Raw genomic sequence first — 27,478 nt, forward strand, 5'->3', positions numbered from 1 at the left:
AGAAGTTTTAGATGTCCACATTAAGCAGAGATGCACATTTTCAAAAGGTATGAGGTTCTGAGATATCCAGTTAAGCCTCGTAATGTTGACATTTTAGACAGACTCTAATTCCATTTATGTTCATGGAAATTCATTATTTTCAAATGCTTAAATGGCTATTGAATGTAATAGGGATCATTCTTCTGATTAAATTTTCTAAAAGAAAATAGTTATGAAATTGTTTCAAAGAGCGAAATGAAAGTATATTTGGAGGAAGCTTTCTAATAATTGAAAGAGTCTATACATAACTTTTAAATTAAAATCGATATGCCGTTAAGAGAGGTTTTCATGCTTATAAACATGCTACATTTCCTTTACAAAGAACAAACATTCAACATTTCCCTTGGCTCAGGATTAAGCTCTGAAATAAAATGATCAACCAATCCAAGAATTCTTCCTTTTTGCTTCTGTCACACATATTCCTAGAAAGTAGATGCAACTTTTTATTTCTGTGTGTTTGTGTGTGTGAGCGTTACTATTTACTTTGAGAGCTATTTATAGGCTGAGAAAATACTATTTAAAACAATTAAACAGTTAAAACACATATTCACTGCGCTTGCTCCTTTGCTATAATTTTTCAATAGCAAGGTAACATTCCAGCTGATCAGACTAAATGTGTTCTGCCCATTCAATATGTTTTACAAGGAATAAACATATTATTTTCTGTTACTATAAATTATCCTATAGTTATTCAATACCATAATTCTGGGTACTACAGCAATTTTTGAGACTCTCTGCCACCTATCTGGAAAGGGATACTTTTCTCACACCTTATCTCACACGTACTCAAAGATAAAGTAATATTTTATCTCTGATGTAATTCATTATTACAAAGACAAAAATATTAAGAAAGATATAAAGTATGTTACAAATATTAAATTTTATTAACAGAATGCTGTGGTAGTCAGAGCTTTATATTTCTACTATATTATACTTCTAAATCTAATTTATACTCAAAAACCTGAAGTCATTTTGTAATTTATAATTCTGCAAATAATGATAGCCAATCTATTTATAAAGAACTTGTTTTTTACTTATAGATGGTGCTTTGGTCAGGCTTCAGTGTTAAATTCATTGTGAACTTTCTGGTTTACTTTCCTTACTTATTTTATTCTCCTCTTTAATTGATATAGATAATTGAAAAGTTGCTTTAGTTAAGTTATAGTTTGCTAAATTTCGTTTGACATAGGCAAGCTGCATATATTTAAATATGATGTGAAAAAAATACATCATTTGAATCATGAGAAAATGGATATATTTTACTTAACTTAGAAAGGTAAAAATATAAACAAAAAAAGAAACCTTGCTAGGGAAATAAAGTAAAAGAACATACCTGTGGTCCAACAACTCCCCCTGGCCCAGGAGGTCCAGTTTTGCCTTGAAATCCCTAAGGAAGAAAGTATAATCTATAAAGTCTATAAACAACACAAAGCATAAATTAAAATTCTATGAAATAGTTGAATTTGTCACATTAAAAGAAAGTCACCTTTTGGCTAAAAAGCATTATTTTCAAATGCTTAAATATGAGTCATTATATTTCAGTTCTCTTTAAAATTCAAAATTTGCTATCTTTACTCTTTCATATTATAATACAATAATTACTTTCAATAAACTTAAAAAAATAAGATAGTAAGATGAAGCTGGAGCAAAAATGTGTGCTTAGCCCTGTCCCACCAAGTCAAACAACATATAGAATTTTAAAATCTAGTAATGTTATGGATGAAATAAATGATGATTTAGACATGTTTTGAAACAGTCCACTCATTCTCTATACAGAGATAATTTTGCAGTCTATGATATTAATGCATTTCTCTTTACTAAATTCTAACAGTCTCATAAAATAAAATAAGATATTGAAATATACTTATAAAAATAATGTTTTGCATGATCATCCACGTTGCAAATAATATAGTCATTAAAATATAATTTGGTTGATGTGAGCAAAATGTACTTACTAAATAAAGCTTTGGGGCACATATTCTGATATCTGTATTTCTCTAGGCTGTGGTTATTCATTCTGTATAATTGTATTATGATAAGCATATCTTTTTCTCATGTGAGTTAAGTACATTTAACTGGTGGAGAAGTACACAGAAAATATTGGGAGAAAAATCTTCCAAAGAAATGAATCAAAGCAAATGGCATTTGCAAAAGTTTTATTCACTATAATATCTAATCGGACTGGAAATAATAGGGTTAGAGAAAAAAAAGGTAGGAACTAGTAATATCACATTTGTATCACAAACTTTGAGATAACTATTATTGAATTATTTTCAATAACAAAATTTTAGAAGTAGATAAAAGGAAAAGAATCTGCAATTATTTGCAATTATTGTAATTGCTGTTACAGGAAAAGAAAATAGATTTCTCCTATTTTTAAAATCCATTAAGTCTTAGGACCATCAGGGTCTACTCGAGCTATCATTATCAATAGCAAAACCAATGAATTCTGGGGGAAATATAATTTATTTAGCATTTTATAAACAAAAGAGTTTGCTTTATTTTAACTTTTCTGCAATTGGTTAGTTTCAGAATCTGTAATCAGATTTACAGATTTACACACACAGATACAAAATATACACATATATAAACACACATATATACGTATGTATAATGTATATATAGTTCCCTGGATTATCTCAACAACCTCTGTGAACACAACCGCTGTCTCTGTTATGATGACAAACTACTTCTTCCACTCCAAACTATTTCTAAACCTCTGTTGTGTACAGAGCCCTAAAATTCTCTTAATGAGTGCCTGCTAGAGATTTCCAATTATATATCATGCTCTCTCTTCAACATTCTCAACATGAAGCTTGCTAAATCTATCTTCTCTTTTGATTTTCTTTCTGTGTTCTCTCCTTTCTTAATGGAGTGTCTTTAGATCCCAGGATTTTCTTCAGTGCTCATACTTAATCATTTAATTCTAGTGTGTCATTTGAGAAAATTTCTCAAATATAGCATCTTCTCTCTTATCCTAGTAGCCCTGTCTTATTCAAACTATAATCACCTGTTTCCTTCACTGTTGCAGAGTTTTTCACATCAGGTTCACTCACTTGTCCACAATAGCCAGAATCACCATCTCATAAAATAGATCCAAGCACCCTATTGTTAATATATATCATGCAATATTGGTGATAAAGGTCTACACAATCTGGGCCAGTCTGCTACTCTAGTCACCTTTGACTTTGAAAATGTGTCCCTAAATTCTAGCCATGCCGATCTTCTCACCTTTCTCTGAATAGCCACACACCACATACTTGCATGACCTGTTTCCTCTGTCTGGATTACCTTCCTCCCAATTTTTGATCACTAAATTTGACATGAAGATGTAAATGCAATTCTGAACTTAAAAAAATAAAGGCTTATAAAGGCTTTTGTTCTTAGTAAACATGAGAACTGGAATAGCACACACACAAAAAAAATTGTAATAATAATTAATGATTAAAATTAATTGATTACAAATCAATGCCTAATTGAGGAAACCTTATGGAAAATTGATAACCCAGATTTGCACTCATGCATCCTAAGAGGAAAGAGGAAATCTTGGCTGCTAGCCCATTTGTGTGGGTAACAGACTTGGGGAAAGCTGGAAGAGAGTATTGCCTATATGTCTGCTCATTCAAAGCATTCAGTGTTTGCAAGTAGCTAACAAATTGACCCTCGGGATCTTACAGATAAACTATACACAGGAAAATTTTTGCAGTTCAGAGTGGAGTGAGCTTGTTCAATAGTATCATGTAAGACTACATTTGCCATTTAATTTCAGAATAACTTAAGTCAATTATGTTTTTCAAAGTCACTGAAAACAGAAATTAATTTGATACATTTCTTGGTAGTTTGAAAAATCTACTGTAAGACCCAACATAATCTCTTATTCTGATTATCTGTCAGGAACTAAACTAATTTCAAGATCAATACAGGATGCTTCTGAGACAAATTTGGGTTTTTTCAATATAATAGAAACTATTTCTAAAGCTTTTTAAGGCCACCATGGAAACTTTGAAATAGTTTCTATTATATTGAAACAAGCCAAATAAATGTAACATGACAGAATTAACCCTCAAAGATTCGTCCAAAATTCAAAATTTAAAGATTTCTGACTAGAGACAAATATGAAATATAATAAAAGAATTTCTTGATTGAAATAAAATAACACATATATAGCAAAGGATACTCACTCTAGATTCTGATCTTATACAAAGTAATCTTTTGAATCTGGGTCAGCACAGAACCAGGTGAAAAAGAACAGTTTCCTGGCTTTAGGGTGATTCACTATTCTCTTAAAAGTGAATGTGAACTTATGTGCACATATAGTAGTAACATACATGGGTGTCGGGCAGGTGGGAGGGGGGAGGAAGGTATGGGAATATTCACATCTAATGGGTGCAGCAGTGCACACTGTCTGGGGGACGATCAAGCTTGAAGCTCTGACTCCAGTGGGACAAAGCCAATATATGTAACCTAAACATTTGTACCCCCATAATACGATGAAATAAAAAAAAATTAAACAAAAGTGATGTGAAATTAGGAATACCACTTTTTCAGAAATAATTCTAGCCTCTATAAATGATAAACTACTAGATGGAAACATCCATTCTGAAAGCATGAGTTAATATGCTATTTTCTTTGTCTAAATTTAAATGTTATGTATAAAACAACATAAGCGATTTTATAACAGCAATTCTCAAGGTATCCTTCCCTCAAATGACATTTTGAAAATGTTCTAGAGTTATTCTCAGGAAGTTACACAATGACTTCATTACAAAATGATTGGCTGCAAGATTTGAATGAGAATGCATTTGCAAATAAGAGTGTGGCTTCTCCTTTAGAGAGTTTATTTTTGTTCCTCATATAGATGTCATTCCTAAGAGGAAACCCAAACAATTTATTCTTTGGTCTTAATAAATCATATCTTGATTCTGCTTTTGAATCTAGAACTTTGAAGTTTCCCATATGGCTAACACGAAGAAGTTGTTAAACTAAGAATTGTTACTGGTGAGCAAGACAGGAATTGGGTTGCCGCTGACAGATTGTTATAGCAGAAAATTCATAATGTTTTCAAATTTGTTATCATGTACTGCTATGCAACTCCAAATTTGTCTTCAGCCTGGCTGAATGCCCTAACATGATTCTGAAACACATAGTCAGAGGTAGTGTGTGTTGTGGGTTCCTTAAGAAATCTGGATAAAATTAATCAATAGTGAAAACCAAGAATTAATTCCAAGGACACATGCCAACCCATGCTGATTTCTGATTAACATAACAATCCATTGGGATAGCCAGATACTTGGTTTTGTAACAGTGGCAAAATAAATAAACAAATACACCAGAATCCTTAAGGCATATTTGGGAAGAGTTTCCCCTCTGCCCAAATTGTTATACACATTATAAATTGTTCAATTTGTTTAGTTATATTCCCTATAATTCGTAAACAAAATTAAATTACACTTTCTGATTTACATTTTCTTACTTGACATGAAACAATGCTTTTGACAAAGTTCCAGACCAAGTATAGCCTATGGTTCGAATATCAGAAAATATTTTATTCTTCAGTTCTAGAGAGAAGACTGTTGTATTGTGTGCATAGCTTATTGTAATCTGTTGAATTTAGAGAGTGGAAGGGTGATAGGTATGAGTGGAAAGTATCTGTAAACAGACCTTCTGTGAAAGGGTCAAGGTAACAATCTTGTTGAGGTATCCAAAATAGAATGGTGTCCTCTTCCAGCTCCTCCCTAAGTGATGCTATTGACAATAACAACAATCACATCACCTAACATCCTATTTTCTCAAGTACATTCATTTGGATACCAACATGGGTCTAATTATGTATTTCTTTATATATTTTACTGAAAGTTTCAATACAATTAATTTCTTCATTGTCCTAAACCTAGTAATTGAACAGTAATAATAAAGTAGCTTTCTGTGGACTGATGAGGTGCTAGAATGGAGAATTTTAATTAGAATAACAAGGTTACTTACAGTCTCCCCGCGTTGCCCAGGGTGTCCTGGCAGTCCATCCTTCCCAGGTGGTCCCTGAAATCACAAATATTAAATAACCACATGTCACAAATATTCCTTGAATTATTATATAGTCTAAATGTAATAACAATTTTTTTCATATTTTCATTACATATTGTATTTTGATGTTCTGTTGATTTTAAATGGTGGTATCTGCATATATTTCTTTAACATAATTCTGTAGCTATAATTGAGACCAAGAGAAAATTGTAGAACTCTATTCTGAACATTTTACAATTTAAAAGATTTATTATATTTCGTTTGCAATCTATATTTTTAAAAGTATATTTGCATAACTTTGCATTTTTATTTTCACGAAAATATTAGTCCTTTAGTAGTTAACAAATGAATATTTTCCCTCTTTTTGGTGATCTGTTCCTAATTCAATTCCCTGTGCATCAAAACTTGGATAACAGAGAGGTAGTGCCCTCTAGTGGTGATCTGAGATTCTAAGCCACAAGAATGCAAAAGACAAGCTCATAAAAACAATGGCATTTTACTTCTCAAGTTGTTTCAAGTAAACGAAAGAAATATGTTATGCTCCATTCGAAGTCATCAGGACCAGTTTTTCCCAGTAAGTTTTCTCATATATCCTTTTGGAAGCATAATGTCTATTAAGTAGTGGAGAGCAAATCTACTGTTTTATCACTTTCTGTAAAGGATGCTGTCTCTGTTATGTCTGAAGAAATAAATGAAGCAATTTAACTAAGCACTTAAAGTAAACAACTCTGTGAGACGCCTATATTTTAAATACTTAGTAGAAATAGATTGCTTCTTTAGTCTGCCTTATAGATTATTCATTCTACCCAGAAACAATTAAGTATCGAGTTCAAATTTCAAAATATGGCTAATAAGTATAGACAGAAATATTCTCACCCTTCTGGATAAATGGAGAGAAATGATAGTTTTAGCGATGACATTTTAATTACAACAGATACACCTCTCACTATTTAAATATCTATTTTCAATCATATTTTTTATATGTTAATAGGCAGTTTGAACAAAAGGCTTTGTTTCAAAATAATATCATTTTCACACACAGCTTTCTTGGAACTGAGGAAGACTTTTTCTAGGTTGGCTAGCTCCTTCAGGAGAAAGGATTTGGCAGTGCCATAATCATCTCTATTCCCTGATCTCATCTGTACTGACACCCTGAATGCCCTGTTAATTACCAGCCCTAATTAAAAACTCTTATAATATTTCACAAGATCATGGCTTGCTCAGTAATTTTCTTTTGTTTTCCAGGACCACCTCAGTGATTTTAGTGCCATCCTCCCACAAAAGATCAAAACCGGAGTGTTGGAGTGTTTTTAACCAAGGGCCCCAAACATTCTTGGATGTCATTTAACCATTCCTTCTTTCAAAATATATATTACATACATATGTATCAGTCAGTAGGTGTATAGTAATGTAAGACTTAGTTCTCCCCTCAGTTTAGAGGTGAAACGCAGCAATGAGTAAGTTAGTTGACAGTAAACGTCGTTGAGGTCCAGTTTTAAGAAATAGCAAATAAAAAGTAATATCTGTGCCTTATCACTATTTTGATACATATATCACAATAACAATAAATATGTAGTCATTGTGGGCCAGTGATAAAGGTTCCACGTAGAGGATGACAGCTGGAGGATAATAAATATGTTGGTCTTTTTTTCTCACCATATGTAAGTGCTTCTCAAATGACGTATTTTGCCATTATTTGAAGAGATGTACGCCTTTTCTAACAAAGTTGTAAATATACAAATTAAATATTTCCTATTTGCTGATGTAGATTACACTTTCACTGCAAGATAGCATAATCCTTTAAAATAGTAATCTTACTTCGAAATGATGTCATCCTGGCATGAAAGCAACATGATCTTTAATGGCTTTCTCAAGGAAGCAGGGTTAATGGACTACATATGAAATTGGTATCATTATTATTTTACCCGATTTAAGTACATACTTATACTATACCAAGTGATTAATCCTAAATAATAATGATGATGGCGCCACATTAATATCCAATAAAATAAAGCAGACTAATTACTAAAGAAGTTAATGACATTTATTTAAAAATAATACTTTTTTTAATCAAAAAAGGCTGCCCTTTTGATCTAGTCAGTACAAGACATTTATTCTAGTCAGTATATGACATTACTGACTAGTCAGTACAAGAAATTTATCTAAATGAGTGTATGCTGACATAGTAAGGCAATTTGTGAAAAGACACTTATAAATAATTGTTCAAGGATGTTTTTTCACTTCTCATTCCCTTTTCTTCTTCTACAAATAGAATGTTTCTCATAGTAGTCACAGTATAAATCTTAATCACTTTAAGTTACTTTTTTTCTTAAACAAATGAATATACTTCCCAAATAGGCAGACATTGGCATGAGATTAACAGAATCTATACAAAATATTCCAAGCATTCAACCCATACATGTATGTATGAATATATATATATATATATATATACACACACACATATATGAATTTTTTTTCCTGGTTCAATGAAGATGAGCCAATTAATCTATAGAAAGAGACTGGTTCTATATATCCACACCAATTTCTTTCTATATCAAACAGATGAAGGCATTTCTTTCCCAATCTTCATAAAACTATATACCGGAGCAATGACAGGTATTTCTATTTCATGCTCTAGTGTTTCACTTTGTCAGAGAAACACTATAAAAATCATTTTGTTTAGCAATGTAAGCAATGCTCATTAACAGTGTCTTGTCTCTCAAACTAGAATGCATGCGTCTCCAGTGTAGGCATTTATTATGTTATACTTTCAATATCTCTTAGAGACAAAATGTATGCATGATCAATGGCTCAAAACTTGTTTAAAGATACATGAGAGAATTGACTGGGAAAGTCTGAGAAAAATGAGTCAAATGGCTTTGACAATAAAATTATATATGGGGGAAACAGTTCTTAACAATACATACAAGTGCAAATGGTATGATAATGAGGTTATACATATCACTGGATTTTATTTTGCTGAACAATGACTATGCACATGGCCTAAAAATACTTATGGAAATGTTTATGGAAAAAATGTGTAAAATCACTTCTGGAACTGTGTTTTCACCTCTCCATGAAACTCATGGACTTAATGTCATATTTGGAGCAAAACGGAGATTATAGGTAAACAATATTATGCAGGTAGTATCAAGATTACCTTATTTTTAATACTAGTTATTCCTATCAATCCTTTTTAGCACACTGTAATATAGATAAAAATCCTTTCTTGATGTTTTTAGTAATATAAAGCAAAACTGTTCAGTGTTAAAATAATACTTCACATAGTGTCTAAAATTATTAGAAAAAGTAAGAGATTGTATCAATGTTTAACATGTAAGTAGGTATTTCAAAATAAATAATGATGATTTGTATGCACATTAAAATTTGGGTAGTATTGTCTAGTCTAGAATAAAACAGTGGTTCACACACTTCAGCATGCATCAGAACTATATAGAGGTTTCGTTATAGCGTGGGCTAGGCCCCTCTCTAGAGTTCTGATTAGGTAAATGACACGTTGCATTTCTAACAGTATCCCAACTGCTGCTGGGGGCCAAGGACTATATTTTATGAACCACTATCATAGACAGATGGGTAGGCAGATTCTAGCACTCAAAGAAACTGAAGAAGTTGCAGGAAAAAAAAAAAAGGAAAGAAAAGAAAAAACCTTGAGCATGCCCTATGGTCCAACAAACATTTAAATGTGAAAAAGTATTTCAATTAACTTTGGGAAGATGCTTGATAAAGATATTCAAAGAATATTGCTCTAAACACATTTTGTAAAAGGATATGATTCAATAAGAATTATTATTACAATCTCTAATAAGAATACATCATAGAGACAAAAATAATACAAATAAATAAACCTTAATATGATATAAGTAATATCAGAACATTAGAGGGGGTTTTGGAAGTGATATTTCAAGGATATATGTGATGATGGGAGATAATGGAGAAAATTCTAATATATCAAATATTTAGGATTTGTTAATAGTTTCTAATGTCATTATTAATATTCATTGCAGTAGAGGAGTAGTTGAGAGATTAATACTCATGTTGTTCTATAGTCTTTTATATATTTTGAGAGAATACTTAATAAGAAATGTTTAAATTATACTCAGAAATAATCTATGAAATTTATAAATTGAAAATATCTATATTCTGTGACATTATTAATTGCAATTTCACAGGGATTTTATCAATGATAATTAAAAACTAAGTAAGCGATGACTCTCAAAAATTTAAAAACATTATCAAATGAAAAAAGAGGAAGAGAAACTATAACACTTACAGGAGGACCTTTTGGTCCAGGGAATCCAACTGGACCCTGAGGTCCTTGAGGACCCTAAAAAAAATAAAAAGCAGTGGACAAAATTTAACAACATATTTATACTTGAGGTTCATTTCTACAGATATAATACAATGGAGCATACAGCTTCATCACTATAGTGATAAAACTATGGCAATACAACATGATAATACGTGCTAATCTACAAGCAAAATGGATGATTTTTCACACTATTCAGTATTCAAAATTGTATATGACATCAACGTTCTTACCTTAGGAGCACTTTAAATATTCAGAATTCGTATTAAAAATTGAGTAAAACATGTAAGTATAGAGAAGTTCTGCAGCTTCTTTACTTTCAACATTGGCTAGAAACATTTATAGAAGGAGATATTTTAATTCAATTCAATTCCATAGTCCCCAAAAAAAAATTATTTTAAAATTAACTTCATAAACAATCTGGATCTAGCCATACAGAACTACAAGGAAATATATGTGACTATTACAAAAAGACCATTGGAAGATGCCTTTAATTAGTCTCTGTATGTAAGATATATTTATTTTTGAAGATGTCAATATCTCATTTTACTCATGTATAAACTTCATTTGCAGATAAGATGAAATTACTTCAAAAAAACTCTTTACTTTGATTCTCAAAATGTAGTTTTCTCACTCTCAAGTGTTTTTACAATTACAAATAATCATTATGTTGATCACACTATTGTATTTCAAATTAAAATGCAAAATCAAAATTGTATTCACTTATAAATATTGATCATGAAATTTTGGAATATATAAACAAAATGTCAGAAGAGAATAGTTTATGCTTTAAAAACAAAACTGACAGTTGTGCTATTATTTGTTAAATTGTTCTACTCCATTTAATGATTCAGCCATTTTAATTTAACTGTATCTTCTTATTAAAATGATTTTGACCATAAAATATTTCAAATGTATGCATTATTTATGAACTCAAAATGTACAGGATAAATTGACTTAATTTGAGAATAGTTTATCAAGAGTAAGAAACGTTTAGTGGAAACTTAAATTTAATTAAATATGAACCAAAGCCTTAAATTAACATTAATGTTTGTTCTTATGTCTCATCTACTCACATTTTTGTCACAAATAGAGGAAACCTAAGTTTCGCTTATTGCTCCTTCTCAAAAAAAAAAAAAATTCCTTATTCTAAGTTTTAAGTTATACCCCATATGGTGTTTTTGTTTTCCTTTTTGTTAAATACCTACTATAAATTTCAAATAATAATATACAAAAATATATTAACATAACTACCTAATACTGAAAATCATATAGAATATGAAGAATGGTTTTAATTTCTTTGAAGGTAATACAGATTTTAATATTTAAAATTCTTTCAAGAGGCTAGCTTTCAAAAAATCCAGCTAAAAATGCTATATTTTGCCAAACACCCCAAACAAACGGCATGCTTATGCATCTGTATTTAGCTTTATTTTATATCAATTAAAAATCAATTTACTAAATAGTTTTTCTATTTACTGGAATAGATGTTTCATCCCGAGTTGAATGTATATTGATCGTGACTTAATGGCTGGTGGTATTTTACCAGCATAATGCTTCTGCCAACTCTGGATAAAATGGGCATCAAGATGAAAAACAAGAGGAGTGGATAAAAAGGCAAAGGCATTTTAAGCACACTTAAAATAGAAAATGTATTGTGGCTTAAGTTTAAGAGTTTTATCTTGGGCCAACTACACACATTATTTTTCTCATTTCTATAATAAAATCAGTAACGAATAATTAAGATTTTTTATTGGTGGAGGGGAGTAAATTAAAGAACAAGAATTTTTTCAGTGCAGACTAGATTTTCTGAATGAATGTGTACATGTATTGCAGATACATGTATCATTTCCCAGAAATGTAAACACTTCCAAAAATATTAATTTTCATTTTATATTTTGTGGCTGTATCATACTTACTCTTTCACCAGGAGGGCCAGGAGGGCCATCACCTCCTGACGTGCCCTGGCAACAATAATAACAAAAGATTAGTTTTGATTCCTTCTCACCACATTCATCTGTCAGAGAAACTTATAGCAAAGCCCAAATGGACTAAGGTGCAGACAATACCTTTGGCCCGGGTTTCCCAGTGGGACCTCTTGCACCTCTTGAACCTCGAGGACCCTGTATACGAAAGCAAAAGATGAAACTGATCCACTGTCAAGCAAATCTAAAGGCACTGAACCATTTTTTTATTTTTGTTTATTCATTTATTTATTTTTGAGACAGAGTCTAGCTTTGTTGCCCAGGCTAGAGTGAGTGCTGTGGCGTCAGCCTAGCTCACAGCAACCTCAAACTCCTGGGCTCAAGCAATCCTGCTGCCTCAGCCTCCTGAGTAGCGGGGACTTCAGGCATGCACCACCATGCCTGGCTAATTTTTTATATATATATATATATATATATATATATATATATATTAGTTGACCAATTAATTTCTTTCTATTTATAGTAGAGACAGGTCTCGCTCTTGCTCAGGCTGGTTTTGATCTCTTGACCTCGAACAATCCTCCTGCCTCGGCCTCCCAGAGTGCTAGGATTACAGGCGTGAGCCACCGCACCCAGCCCCAATTTTTTATTTTTGAAGCAAAATTTATCTTGGGAAACTAAATACAAAATGAAAAAAATGCAAATTATTTTTTTAAGTCAAGGTACCTACCGTTGGACCACGCTGACCCCGAGGGCCTGGTTTGCCTGCTACTCCCTGCCAAAGACAGTTCAAACAGTTTCAGTACTCATTATATCACTGTAAATTATGAATCTGGTGCTGAGAGATGGGTGCTCATGCAAGAATATTTATATTAGATCAGAAAAGTATACTTATATATCATACCCGGGCACCTTTCTCTCCATTGGCACCTGGAAACCCAGGAAATCCAGTGGAACCCTACAATAATAAAAATAATAAACAATGAATATAGTAATTAACATTTTTAGATGCAAGCTGTAATTCTTTTGGAACACAGTGATTCTGACACAGCTGGTATTATTTGAATCAGAAATATAATTTCAGTATATGTAATTGAAATGAACTTACAATGACATCTGAAATCCTGGAAGCATTGAAAGCACGAATTGATAAAATATATTTTAGTTTTTAACTTTATAAGTAAAATAATCAAATGTTATTATATCTCTTATGTTATAAAATAGCAATGAAAGGACATTTTACAGAAAATATATTTTAACTTCTAATTCTACTTAATTGCTTCAGCTCTAAAAAAATTATATTCTTATAATTATATATAATTTATAATATAATTATAAACTACTCATAAAGCATGAGTAGTCAAATATTAAAACAGATTCTATAAAATTTTTTTTTGAATTTATGTTACTGTATTTGTATACTTTCATTTTTAGTTGAATATTTTTTATACTTTTAGAACTGGGATCAAATCATATAGATTGAAAACCTCCCTCTACCTTTTCTATTTGGCATCTGAACAGTTACATCTAACTAAGAGTCTAAGTCAGACAGTCAAGCATAATAACCTTTCTTTGGAATTCTAAAGACATAAATTCAAGATTTATGTTGTCATGTATCAGCTAAGTAAGTTTGATACATCATTTGTCCTCTTCAAGTAAAGTTTTTCATTCTGCCAAATAAGGGCAATAACATACTTCTTACAGATATTTTGAAATTTGTGGGAGATTGGAATAAAAGAACGCAGTGTATAAAAATGTTAACAATAGATAAGAAATAATGATCTTAAAATGTAACAAGCACATAAAACTATTATTTCATTTAGTTCACAAATGGCCACATTTTATAGATAGAATACAATATAATCACCAGCAATCAAATTCCCCCATTTCATTGTATGCCTATGTCTAAATTGCTATCTGCTTAGACAGTTATTTGATCATTTCTGTGCTTGGTTTGCGTCATCATTATATAGTGACATAGAACCAATTGGGGTTCAAATCCTTGCTCCTCAACTTGCTAATTATGAGACCCTGCAAAAGGGGTGGGAGGAGGCTTCCAAATACTTACTTTTCCTGTTTAGACCATTTTATGGATAAATGCAGTAAATGTGTAAGATGTCTAGCAGAGAGTAATAGACATTCCAATTGCACACACTTCTCCATGAATTAAGGGAAATATAACAAAGCATTCTTTGACTTGAATGCATTCCTTGCTTTTTTGAATCCACTCATTTGCACTAAACTACCCCTAAAAATAATGTTTCTCCAAGTGACAAATGGCTCCTCATGGCTCCTCTATATCAGGATAAATGACTCTTCTGTATCACGATAATCTGGAGTGGCTGCTAAAAATAGTCAAGTCACACTCCAGATCTACTGAAATTGAAACATACTCTGACAATGAGGTCCAGGAATCTGCATTTTTAACAGCTTCTCTAAGTGACATGCATTATGAAGTCTGAGAAGTCCTGGAAGCTATATTCTTAGGTATGTACAGTTAAAACAGCTAGGTGTAGACTATTAGCTACATTCAGGAAGTAATAACCATTTAGCTCTGTTCCCACTTTGAAAGTAATGAATATTACACACATAGCAGGCAGGCAGGATGTTACCAATTTATATTCCTCCACAATGCTATTAAAGCAGGTCAGAAAACTTGTATGGGACACTTTACAGTCTTTGATGGTCAAAATAATAATCCGAAGTATGCTGTCTTAATCACCTGTTTCCTAATATAATCTGATTCACGACTATAAAACAGACTTGTGATCAACCTGAGGACAATTGTTAGGATTCACATACTGGGGCGAAAAGTCTGCAAATTACGTTTTTTGAAGAGCTTTCAAAGCCCCTTCTTTTTCTCTACAGAGAATCAGATGAAGTTATATATCTGATCAAATATTACTATGTGACCATTCTAGGAATTTGACAGGGGAATATAATCTAGTATGAAAATAAAAATTTGGGGTGAACAAATATTTATCTCTGTCCTTATTAGAATAGATAACAAATCATATGTATAAATACTTCACTTAAAAAATGGCTTATGTGTCAATTTTGTTTTTTTATAAATTTATTTTTTACATAGTTTCTGCTCTAGGAAATTCATAGAAAACATGCAAAAAATATCCAATCCACCAATTAAACAGTTTGTAATACATGGGATTATTATTTTTCTTTTCCACATGAAGAATTACCACCTATATATTATATATACATATATTTATGATAAGTCACTTCCTAGTTTTATATGGAAAAAACAAAAGGCAATAAAGTCAAAGGTCAAATGTGAAACTGGCTCAGTCAATAAATGTAAAACTTTCAAAATTATTTTAAATGCTGTTTGAAAAATAAAAGTATCATAGATTTTACTTTAGGAAACAGCTATCCTTTTATAGTATATTTGGTGGGTGTCTTTTGAATACCCTTTTGGCTTATATTGCTACTAACACAACTGGATAAATTACAGTGTCCAAGTATAGTCCTTAAACTGCTCTAAAGAGATTAACAATCAAATTTCACTTTTAGTAGAATAAAGATTTAAATTCATTAAAAATTCACTAGCTAACACATAGGAAAATAATGTGAAGCTATCTTTGATCTTTTATGTGCTCAGCACTTTTTGTTTTAGAGCTAGAAAACCTAAAAGCTTTTTGATCATAAAAAAACTTGAATTATAAAGAAAAGCAACATGAAAAATAAAGAACAAAATTCCAGGAATTTTGATAAAAGAGTAAAGAAAAATGTTGGATTCCTTTAGGAAGAAACATTCTAAAAAATTCTGATGAATTTTGTAAATAAAAATAATTCAAAGAATATTGATCAGAGAATTGACTTAGGAAAAACTGGAAAAAAGTCAGAATTTCAAAGAAACTAATAAAATTGTACTCATTCAAGTAATACAATGATAGTTTTCTGCTTTTAAATCTAAATAAAACAACATTACATTTGTAATTCAATTCTGAAAATTCATCAAGAATTCATGAAGTAATCTCGGATGGCTTAAGGTCCTGGGATATGCACTGAATGGCTTCTTTTTTTACTCATAATATTTGTGAAAATGCTTGACATTTCAAAGAAAAGGAACTGAGAGACAGAGAAATATATTAAGGCAATACTTAAAAGGTAAAAATTATTAATCAGTGTTCTGAATGTATCCAGTAACATCTAAGTCACGTTTGTATTATTTTTGAATTATAGACAGCATGAATCTTATTTTAGAAGGGCTCCATATATTTAAGCCTTCCACACAAAGAAATACAGATGTTTTCAAAACTCAATGAAAAATTATAAGACAAAACTACACAGCAAGCCTAAAATAAATGCCTAAAACATGATGATGAGTAAACACAAGTGCATGTAGTTCACATTTGTCAGGGGAAAGAACATTTTGTCTTGCTTATCTGTGAAACTTATTAATAAATATATGTTTAAGAATATTATATAACCAGGATTTTCCCTGTTTACCCTATTTCTTCTGCTTGAATGGGACAAACTTGGATAAACAGGTAGTAGATTGATGTAGTCTCATGTATGTATAATTAAAAGAATGATATAACTATATTATTAATAATTAACATTTATATGTTAACTTATTTTTAACCTCCTTAATGTAACCACTCAAGGTATCAAGTGTGGCTTTAACAAAGTTTTATGGTTAGTTTGAGAAAAATTAGTACAATGAGGTAGGTAAACGTGCATTTTTAAAACCATCTTTCTCATACTTAAAATATGTATATTTCAAAGAGCTGAAAATGGTATTTGAGTGATAATTGAATGTGATAAGTGAATTGAATGGAATATCTCTATGTCCAGATAGATCTCTGGAACCTGTGAATGTTACCTTATTTGGATAAAAATTTCTTCCCTAATGTAATTAAATTAAGGGTCTTGAAATGAGACCATTCTGGATTACCCAAGTGGTCCCAAAATCCAACGACATGTATCCTTGCAAGAGACAGAGAGAACAATTCTCAGAGACACAGAAAAAGCGTGCACATAAAGTGGCAAATATTAGAGATACACAGCCACAAGCCAAGAAACCCTTGAGGCTACCAGAAGCTGGAAAACAAAAGGACAGATTCTTTCTTACAGCCTTTGGAAAGAGGTGGCCTGCCACACCTTGATTTCATACTTTTGGCCTCCATAACTGTAAGAGAATAAATCTGTGTTGTTTTAAGTCATTACATTTGTAGAGTTTTGTTATGGCAACCATGGGAAACAAATGCATATGGAAATCAGGGTAATAGAGAAAGAGGTATAAAATTTTCAAACCCTTCGGGTAATAAAAAAGAAATCAAAAGCTGTTATCCATTCTTATATCCACTTTAAAACTTCCAGATACACTAGAATAGTTCTACTTATTCCAATTACAAGGAAGTATCATTTATGCCCTCCTATCAAGACCCTGTCTCCTAAATTACTCCAATCATTAATCATCTAGGCTCTCTGAGCTCCTCGCAATCCAGGTACCCATTCACACTATGATTTTCCCTAGTGCAGTTATGTTTTAAGTACTCATCATCTCTCTGGTGCAAACTGTAAGGTAATCATATGTGATTAATTTTAAGTGTTTTTACAAAATGTTGATAAACTATAAAAATCAAGCTAATTGTTTTACCTTTGGACCTTGTCTTCCTGGATATCCTGGTAATCCTGGAACTCCAAGTTTTCCCTAAAGTTAAAAAAAAAATTGGTAAATAAAATTACTCTAAGTTGAATTAAGTTTAAAAGACAATTTTAATCATTTTCCTACATATTTGAACCACACATCTGCACACTCAAAAGGAAGATTTGCAAGTTTTTATCCTACTTTACTTACACTATATTTCTTCACGTGAACAGAAAAAGGAAATTGCTGCTTTCTAATGCTATAATGGTGTCCAATTTCACTTATGCTGTATAATTGACAGTGCCTTATTCGGACATAGAACCTTGAGCTTTAAAGGGAACTCTAAACTCTTTTGTGAATTCTGAAGCATGACTAAAAAACTCCTAAGCTTTTTCAATATTAATTACTACTTTTAAGTTAGTTGATATACTTGGAGCATTTATATTTTATCGCCCCAAATAGACTAAATTTTTTTGATAAAGTCACTTTGTATATCCCAGTCCAAATATAAAGCAAGTGATCATGAGCTATTTGACTTTTTCTCAATGAGTAATAAAACTTAAATAGATATACAAAGAAATTTGGAATCAAATTTTGAGTCAATTTTTTCTTTTATTCAAATATCTGGGAATACTTGGACTAATAAATACAATGTGTGTTGAGAGCTATAAATAATTATAAAGATTTTTTTGTGTAGTGTTAATTCCTCCAGCTGGGTACTTAAGTATGCAAATAATTTTGTTCCATGCAATGAGATCACCTCACTTGAAAATGGCTAGAACAAATTGTTAAGTTATAATGAAGTCCAACAATGTATAACAAATACTAAGCAGTTTAAAATATTATAATAACAAAATTAGCCTCCCAAAAATTCTTTCTGAAGGAAGCATTAATAAGAAAATACAGGTAGAGAGATAAATAAAATAAATTAATTAAATAAAATACATTTGTGGAAATTTACTATACATTATTTTCCTTAATAAGATATTTATAAAAGCATACTTAATTTACAAAATATTGTTTATTAAGTTTTAAACATTGGCAAACATAAAGAATCAGTATTTCCAATGTATATTTAAAAAAATAAGAAAAGAAACAAACACAAGTCCAAATTAGTATATGCAATGCTAAAAAATGAGTACAACTTTATGATAAAAATAAATATTTTACTGGATGGAGCAAGGCAAGAAATTAAAAACATACTTTATGAAGCTGTTATTTTACATTGAACTAAAGAGTTGTCTGAGTCTCGTCAATACTGCATAGATAAGTAGTCTTCAGATAGAAAATATGCAAACTCCTAAGAAGCATTCTTTTAATGATGTCCCCTTGGATACATCGAGTTATCATAACTTGTTTTATGCCATCAATTAATTGCAAGGTTAAGGAAAGCTATTTGTGTTCTATGCTAACCACTACATTAGAATTATACTCTTATTAATTTTAGAGTCATTTTAAAATAAATTCAGACAGAAAATTTATATTTTCAATATGATGATAGGTAGCTGCAATAAAGGGACAAATACTAAGGAAATGTCATAGAATAAGAATTGTGAAGCAGTTTAAACTCCTGATGTCTCAGAATAGTTTCTGTGAACATTTACACAAAATAAAGAAAAGCTCAGAAGGCAGGAAAAGTCCCATAATAGCCTTTCACTACTGGCAATTAAGCACGTTAAATGGAAGGGTCTAAAGGACTAGCAAGCCCTTGTTTGTCCCTGATCTTTACACCTGCTGCTTATACACTATGACGCTGTTCATCAATTCACAAATGACAACTATGGCCAAGTGTGAAACTGTAGAAGTTTCAAGGTGTGAAACAGTATAACAGGTAATAATGACATGAGGAAATATTTTTGTATTTGTCTATTCACAATCTCCATATAAAATACCTATATAATATATTTGCTTTCTGGGATTGAATGGTAGGAAGGGGGCAAAATTATAATTTTCTTAAATAGCAAAGAATTCATCTTGTAGAATAATGACATGATTGCTGTAGAAAATGGAGACATATATAGATATATATATAAAAAGGGAATCATTCAAATTATACCAGCAAAAGATTATTATTATTTATATTTTGCTTTAGTGTATATAATAGGATAACACTTGTCATAGACATTTACAGTTTTTTTTTTTCATTTAAAATCACAGTACGTTACAAATAGTTTACCATATCACTAAATAGTCTACGAAGGCATAATTGTAATGTTATTTATTATTATATTTAAAGGTAATGGTGGGAAATATTGTTGACATAATTCATAATGTCCAGTGTCTCTCAAACCAATGAATATTAGAATTATCTGGGGACATTTGAAAACATAATAATGTCTATGTCAACACAAGATTAAAATTAAAGTCTTTCGAAGTTGGGTCTGATGACAGTATTTTTTAAAACACCTACTCTGTGAAAACAGATGTGTAACTGAAAAAAATAGAAAAATGTACATTTTGGTTTGAGGGGCAAAGATAATTTTACTTGGTCCAAAACCATAAGTAGATCACTTCCATTTATGCCTTTATCCTTTAACCACACTCAAATTCTCCAGTGTGGAAGACCTGCAAGAGTGAATTATCTTGCATGGCCTAGGATAGCAGAAGAGACCAGAAGGGATCAGTGCAAAAAAGATAGATATAGCCATCTTAGCAGTATTTAATAGAAATTTAATAGAATCCCCTAATGTCATCAGTAGATTTCTGACATCAGTAATTTAAATCATTTTAAAATGATAATGGTGCATCATCTACAAGAGGACCTGCAAATTTGAAATCATTTACTAACCTTTTCTCCTGCTTGACCAGCAGGACCAGGGTCTCCAGTTGGGCCTGCTCGACCCTTGGGGCCTTCAGGGCCATCTTCCCCTCTTGGGCCTAGTTGACCAACTTCTCCCTACATAACAGAATATAACATTCTTGTAACTTAAAACATATCTGGAGATTGAAGGGCATAGATTACAGCATATCAGAAAGGCAGATTCTTCAACTCTTGGTCTGTTGTTTACCCACGTTTTATTTATGACTAAGCGGTTTCAAAGTGTTTGACTTCATCATTCTCTTTGTTATTGAATAAAGAATTGAATATAGGCTGATATTTGAATACCTACAGAAGCCTGATGCTACCATGTATGACATTAGGTTGTTTTTAATACATCTGTGTTGCACAGAGACAGAGAGAAAAAAGAGAGAATCAGAGAATAAAGATTGACTAGCAACTTTGGCAATTACTATTTGGAACACAAGGAAAATGTTCTCATTTTGGACTTGGTTTTTATCTTTAAGGTATTAAGAAGTAGTATATGGCAGTTACTATCTCCTATCCTGGACTCAGGCTTCATGTGAATTTTAGGGAAAAAAATGTATTTATTATTATGCCCCTTTGCTCAGATATATTAGGTACTATTATATTAGTTATAAAATAAATCTTCCTAAAAAAGTATTTAATATGTGTTATGTAACTAATATTGTGTTTTCTATAACTCATTACCAGAAAAAATATACTATTTTATACTCAAAAATTCAAGACCACCATGTAATGAAAATTCATGAAAGTTTCAGACATATAGTTTCTAGGCAGCATAGCTATGTATGAATAAAATTTATACCTATTTAAAAGATGTAATGTGACCATAATTTTCTAAAATTGTGTGTAGAAACAATAATACATGTGTGTGTGTACATGAGTGTCAGTTATGGAACTTATGGAAATAAAACATCTAAAAGATAATCAATATGATATCTCCACAAAAATTTAAATGCTCACTCTATATAGAAACCTAAATGAGCAAAATCTGAAGTAGAAGTAGCATTTTTCTTTATCCTGTGCTTAGTATATTGAAAGACAAGAAAAGGGAAAAAAATACACACACATATACAATTTTATGTACTAGTGCATTTATTTTTTACTTACTCTATCACCTTTAAGACCCATATCACCTTTGAATCCAGGAAAACCATCTTCACCCTAAAAAATATAAAGAATAAAATAGTTTAATCTATTATTTGAAATAATCTAAAACATGGCTAAATAAAATATAAGTGCTTATAATTAGGGGAAATGTTTTTCAGTAATGTAAATCCTAATTGTGTAACTTCTTTCCCCCGGCCACATACTCTCATCTCCACTATCCACAATTATTGGCTATAAATTACTCTAGGAAATTCTTCACAAATGTGTCCATTAAATCTTCTCTTTTATAATAACATGTATTCTATACTATTTGAATAAAAAAAACACAAATACTTAAATAATTATCATTTTGACTTTGGGTTACAAGAGCTTTCGACTACCAAATAAAATGATGGTCCCTTTAAGTTTATAATCTATATCTATGAATTTTATATCATGTATTTTTTATCATGTGCTTTCAACAATTTCTTTTCAGATGAAATTATTTTAAAAATGCAATTAATAATATTGTTTACATTGTGGTACCATATGCACAGAGCTGTGATGTTGAAAACTGGGCATCCTTTAAAGAAGAAATTTTGGCTATGGAAATATTTCCTACTGTTCTTATTGAAATCTGGACTTTTAAGTAAGTATGCTTCCTAAACAACCTCACTAGCTCTTAACTGCAAGAAAAAATTAAGTTCCTAAGGAATATCATTCATGTGTTCAACAACATTCATTGAGCAATTACTCTGTTGAAAAGGCAGAGAGGTGTTTTAAGATTTTTGTTTACTAACAAAAACAAAGCGGAACATTTGTAATCATTTTGGTACAGATGATGTAGAATAGGTGTTCGGAGAAGACAAGACGATGATAAAGATGATGACGGTAGTGCTGGTGCTGGTGCTGGTGGTGTTTGTGGTGAGGAAAGGACTGAATGGAGAAAGGTTTGATGAGGAAGTTGTTACTTCCATTGGTGGTAAGAAATGGATCTGACTTGCAGATTTTCAGGAAAGAATGTTGCGGGGCTGAATATAAAAACAAAGCTAAGAAGGAAAAGCACATATCTCTCCTCATCCTGGTGTAAAAATGACCCCTCTAAAACACAAAACTGATCATATCTATTTTTACTTTAAAATATCTCAGTGGTTCCAAATTGCTAACAATTTATATAATCTCCCTCCTTGCCCTCCATGTGTAGCCCTTCTTCGTCTCTTCAGTCTATTGTCTTAGATTCCCCTTCATCCTCACCAAAACTCTGGGATTGAGTTCTAGAAAAATGGGATTATTTGTATTTTCTTTTGTGATACATCTGCAAATCCTTTCCTTTCCCTGCCCATCTGGAGATACTTCACTTTTCTTTCAAGACTCAGCTCATAATTCTGCTATGAAGTTTTCCCTGACATTAATCTTTTCCTCCTAAAATTAACCTCTCCATCCTGTGTGCCTCCATCAAACATTTATTATTGCAACAATATTCCATCCTGCATTTAGTAGATCATAGGTTGCTCTCCTTCTACTAAATGGTAGAAGACAAGAATCACGCCAAGCTAACCTTTGAGTCTCTAGTGCCTAATAAATTTTTTACTTTTGATAACTATCATGTTCAATAAATGCTTACTAAATGCCTAAGTGCGAGTTTGGCAAGGTATGTCAAAGTCCAGAAAATACATAATACCAGGTAATTATGGATATATGATACCTAAAACTGGAAAAACGGATCAGGTATCTCGTCTAACTCAAATAATTCTGACAGGCCTAGAATTTTTCTTCAAGAGAAAAGCATGATGTTTTCAATATTCTGGTCATAAAGTGGTTTTGTAAGGGCCAAGATGCTCTCTATACTGCATGCAACTGGGCAATGGCCGAGGCTTAATAGCTGAAAATGACCACTTACTTCCTATTGACTATTGTCTTCATTACCTTCTCCCTAGAGAGAAACGTAATTACACAGTTGCCAGGTTTAGTTTAAAGAATACTGCGCTCAATGTCTAAGAATCACTAAGAGCTTTTAGAATTGTTTCAGACAGATATTTCTTTACTCATTCGTTTATTTATTTATTTAAGAACTCAGTGGACAGGATGCTATTTCTGTCTTGTCTTTCTTTTCAACATATCCACGACTTTAAAAATTAACTGAATGATTCAAATTAGGTATACCCTTACAACAGATGTCATTTTTTAACAAATGACATATCATGTTATTGATATTCTCAGTACTAAAATGATCATATGTGAAGTAATCTGAAGGATTAAAAAAGAAAGAGATAGTTTTAGAAGATGTGTAAAAGAAGAATTCACCTAAGCCATTTGGTTTATCTGGCTGTGTTGCTCCAGGTTTAAAGGACAAATCTGAGGCTAAACCATGGAAAATTTCAAGCACAGGGTACTAGCTTGCTATTTCACCTTTAGTTAACACTAAAATCATTGTATTTTTTAAAAATTTGACTTCCTTCTTTATCTCTCATGAGATAATCATTTATCTTGCATACTCATAAAAACAAAATAATGTATTTTAAAAATTCATCAGGACTTTATCATTCACAGAGTTTGAAAATAGGGAAGATTCTTATCATGAAAAATTTTCCATTAATATTTATATAGAATTTCTCTAAATCTGCAATTTAGAGATCTAAACTGTATTATGTAATATAATATAATTATTTGTTGGTATATTGGATAGAAAAAATGGCATAGCTGAAAAATATCTTGGAGATAATTCTAAGGACATCTTTTTATTTTACAGACTTAAAATGAGGCTCAGAGAATAGAATCTCTTGTTTTACACATCTAGTTAGTATGAAAACCTATAGCTTTGGACTCTCAATTTATAATTTTAGTTATTTTCCTCTATATATACTTGTTTCTTCTGAGACCATACATACTGAAACCAATCATCTCAAGATGTTTTCCCACATAAAAGCAATATATGTTAATTTTTTTCCTGTGTGTTTCTCCTCATGTATGTCTCATCATCTGTAATTTTATTTACCTCTGTCTCTTTGTAATTATCCCTCCTTCCATCAAGTTCACAACATCCACACCACAATTAAACATCTTTCTTTTAAACATTGTCCTTGCCCCACTAAAACTCCTTGTTTGGCACTAATTCCAGAGAAAAAATTTAATTGATATTTAAATGTCTTAACTAAAAAAATTCTAAACTAAGACAATATTTTTTAGTACAAGCAACCTACAAATTAGAAGTTAAACCCTGCCTGAATCACTATTGTGCTCAGTTGTTAACTCAGTAAGATACTACCAGTCCTCTCTTGGTATCCTGAGGGGTGACTTATTCCAAGACCACATATAATTACCAAAAGCTATAGATGTTCAAGCCCCTAATATAAAATGGCATAATATTTGTGTGTAACCTAGTCACATCCTTCTGTATGCTTTAAATAATCTCTAGACTACATATAATAAATACCTGATACAATTTAAATTTTATGTAAATAGGTGTTACACAGTATTGTTATTTGTATTATTTTTATTGTTGTATTATATTTTTTTATTTTATTTTTTTCAAATATTTTTGATCTGCAGTTGGTTTAATCCATGGGTACAAAACCCACAGATACAGAGGGCCGATTGGTATTATGAAGTTTGTTTATTAATACAATAACCATATGAATTGATATTACCATAAAGTAGATGAGGTAATATAAAATACATAACAGTTTTCATATAGTAAAACTGACAACATGGTTGTATACCTTTAGTGTATACACTAGGCCCTCCTGTGGGCCAGGAGGACCCTGAAAAAGATTCATTGCAACTTAAACATCTAATACACTGAAAGAGCAACTAATTTATGTACCTTAATTTTAGCAAATAATCAACAAAAATATAGTATTTTTCTACTATTAATACTTGGTAAAGATTTCTAGTAGTTTTCCCTTTGTTTCTAGAGTGAGATATGATGAACAAACCATATAATGACTAGCACTACTACTCCAAACTTATTAAATCATATATTCATGCTAAAAATAGATATTTAAATGGCCTAAGACAAATATTATAAGTATGTAAAATAATGTAAACAATTAGATAATTAATAACTAAGCTTTTAGTGTATACTTTTAGTGTATCCTACTAGTTTTTTTTTCAGATGAACAAATTATAATGGATATAATAAATCTATCCCTTCTTGTTATCCATTCCCTATTGTTATTAAATCTAAACAAGGGGCTTTTCATAGCATTATAACTATAAAAATATATGACTATCCTTGATATAAATATTAATTATATTAACAATAACAATAAAATTACTATTCAAGTATACATATATACATCTTACCAGATCTACTAACATCTATACTATAAACTTATGTGTTCTTTTAAATTTTGTAATGTCATTTTGCAGTAAGAATTAATCCAATACTGATTCTCAGTAATGCCATTGTCTTTGCATTTTAATATAACATTTGGATTTAACATGATATTTGGAAGGATTTGGGGCTCTAAACTCACATTAAACATTTACCTAAAAAAATCTGAATTTCATGTTTTTTGGACAAGGCTAATTAAACTAGAAATGCCCTATTCATTTGTAGTCTTAAATACATTCTTTCATGTATCTCCGATTTTAATTTTATCCCTTCTTATCAACACTTATACCTTATGTGTAACATCACATAGAAAGACTTCTTTCCCCAGCTGGTTTAGGGTAGTGCTTCAAGCTGTCATGTTTTGTGCTGCATTTCTATTTATAAATTTGGGGGATTTCAGTAGGAAAAAAAAGGAATAAACATTCCTCTGTTATGCATATAACTGGATAATGTCCAAACCCTGTAGCAAATCCATTCATAAGGTCAATCGTATGATTTATAAGAGTTAAACACATGTAAAAAAAAGGGGGGGGTGGAGAGCAGTAGGTATGCAGGACTAATTCTGCTTATGACATACTTTAGTGTCTATTTTATAATTTAGTCTTTACCTCAGAATACAAGACATTGTGTTTGTTAGAGATTTTAAGTTTCCAGAATACAGGGTTCCAAATTATACTAGCATTGTGTAGTGTAGAGGACTGACATATATTTTCCTAGTTTAAGAATTAAAGTTAATGAGTAATGTTTGAAAGTAATGTGTTCCGGACAGACTCCCTGTGATAAACAAAGGTGTTGCCTAGAGGCATAACAAAGGACCTGAGCAAGAGCGGCCCAACCCACCGCATTGGGGGTCCCTGTGATTGCTGAGTACACCCCATAAGATGGCTGGTTAGTCAAACGAGTAAGACCCCTCAAAGGAGAGGTGACCTAAGCCAGCAAAGCCGCTGGGGTTCAGCTGAAGATCTTAGGGGGTCACCCTAAGAGAAGCTGGGGATGAGAAATGCCCCCTGTGGCTCACCTTGCCCATCCTTGCTAATCTCGGTCCTTTATCTATGCCTAGTGCCTAGAGCAACCACCTTGAAATTCTGAGTCAGGGGATATCTGCTTCCCTAAGGCTATCCCGGAATTTATGGCTATGGCCTCCACACCTGGGTGGTTACGTACAAGGAACTAACTTTAATCTTTGAGAGTATAAAAATAAAACGGACCCAGTATATTATTACTCAAGTCAACCATCTGTTTGTGTGTCCGCGTTTTTCTTTGTGTTCTGTGTTTGTCTTTTATGTTCTGTGTTCATCCTCCGTCCTGTAAACGGGCTACAACA

The 27,478-nt window shown here is 31.5% G+C and overlaps 1 protein-coding gene across 2 annotated transcripts in view; it reads right to left on the bottom strand.

Annotated features, from left to right (window-relative positions):
- Positions 1-27,478, bottom strand: part of COL11A1 (collagen type XI alpha 1 chain) — a 204,631-nt gene that overhangs the window by 81,660 nt on the left and 95,493 nt on the right. For both annotated transcript variants that reach the window (XM_075999901.1, XM_075999900.1), the window contains exons 29-38: positions 21,840-21,893; positions 20,715-20,822; positions 17,936-17,989; positions 13,220-13,273; positions 13,046-13,090; positions 12,460-12,513; positions 12,310-12,354; positions 10,355-10,408; positions 6,022-6,075; positions 1,373-1,426 (exon numbers count right to left, since the gene is read on the bottom strand). In XM_075999901.1, the coding sequence (XP_075856016.1) occupies positions 1,373-1,426; positions 6,022-6,075; positions 10,355-10,408; positions 12,310-12,354; positions 12,460-12,513; positions 13,046-13,090; positions 13,220-13,273; positions 17,936-17,989; positions 20,715-20,822; positions 21,840-21,893 (576 nt within the window). The remainder of the gene's footprint in view (positions 1-1,372; positions 1,427-6,021; positions 6,076-10,354; positions 10,409-12,309; positions 12,355-12,459; positions 12,514-13,045; positions 13,091-13,219; positions 13,274-17,935; positions 17,990-20,714; positions 20,823-21,839; positions 21,894-27,478) is intronic.

This window comes from Microcebus murinus, chromosome 2, assembly GCF_040939455.1.
Source record: "Microcebus murinus isolate Inina chromosome 2, M.murinus_Inina_mat1.0, whole genome shotgun sequence".
Taxonomy (NCBI): domain Eukaryota; kingdom Metazoa; phylum Chordata; class Mammalia; order Primates; family Cheirogaleidae; genus Microcebus; species Microcebus murinus.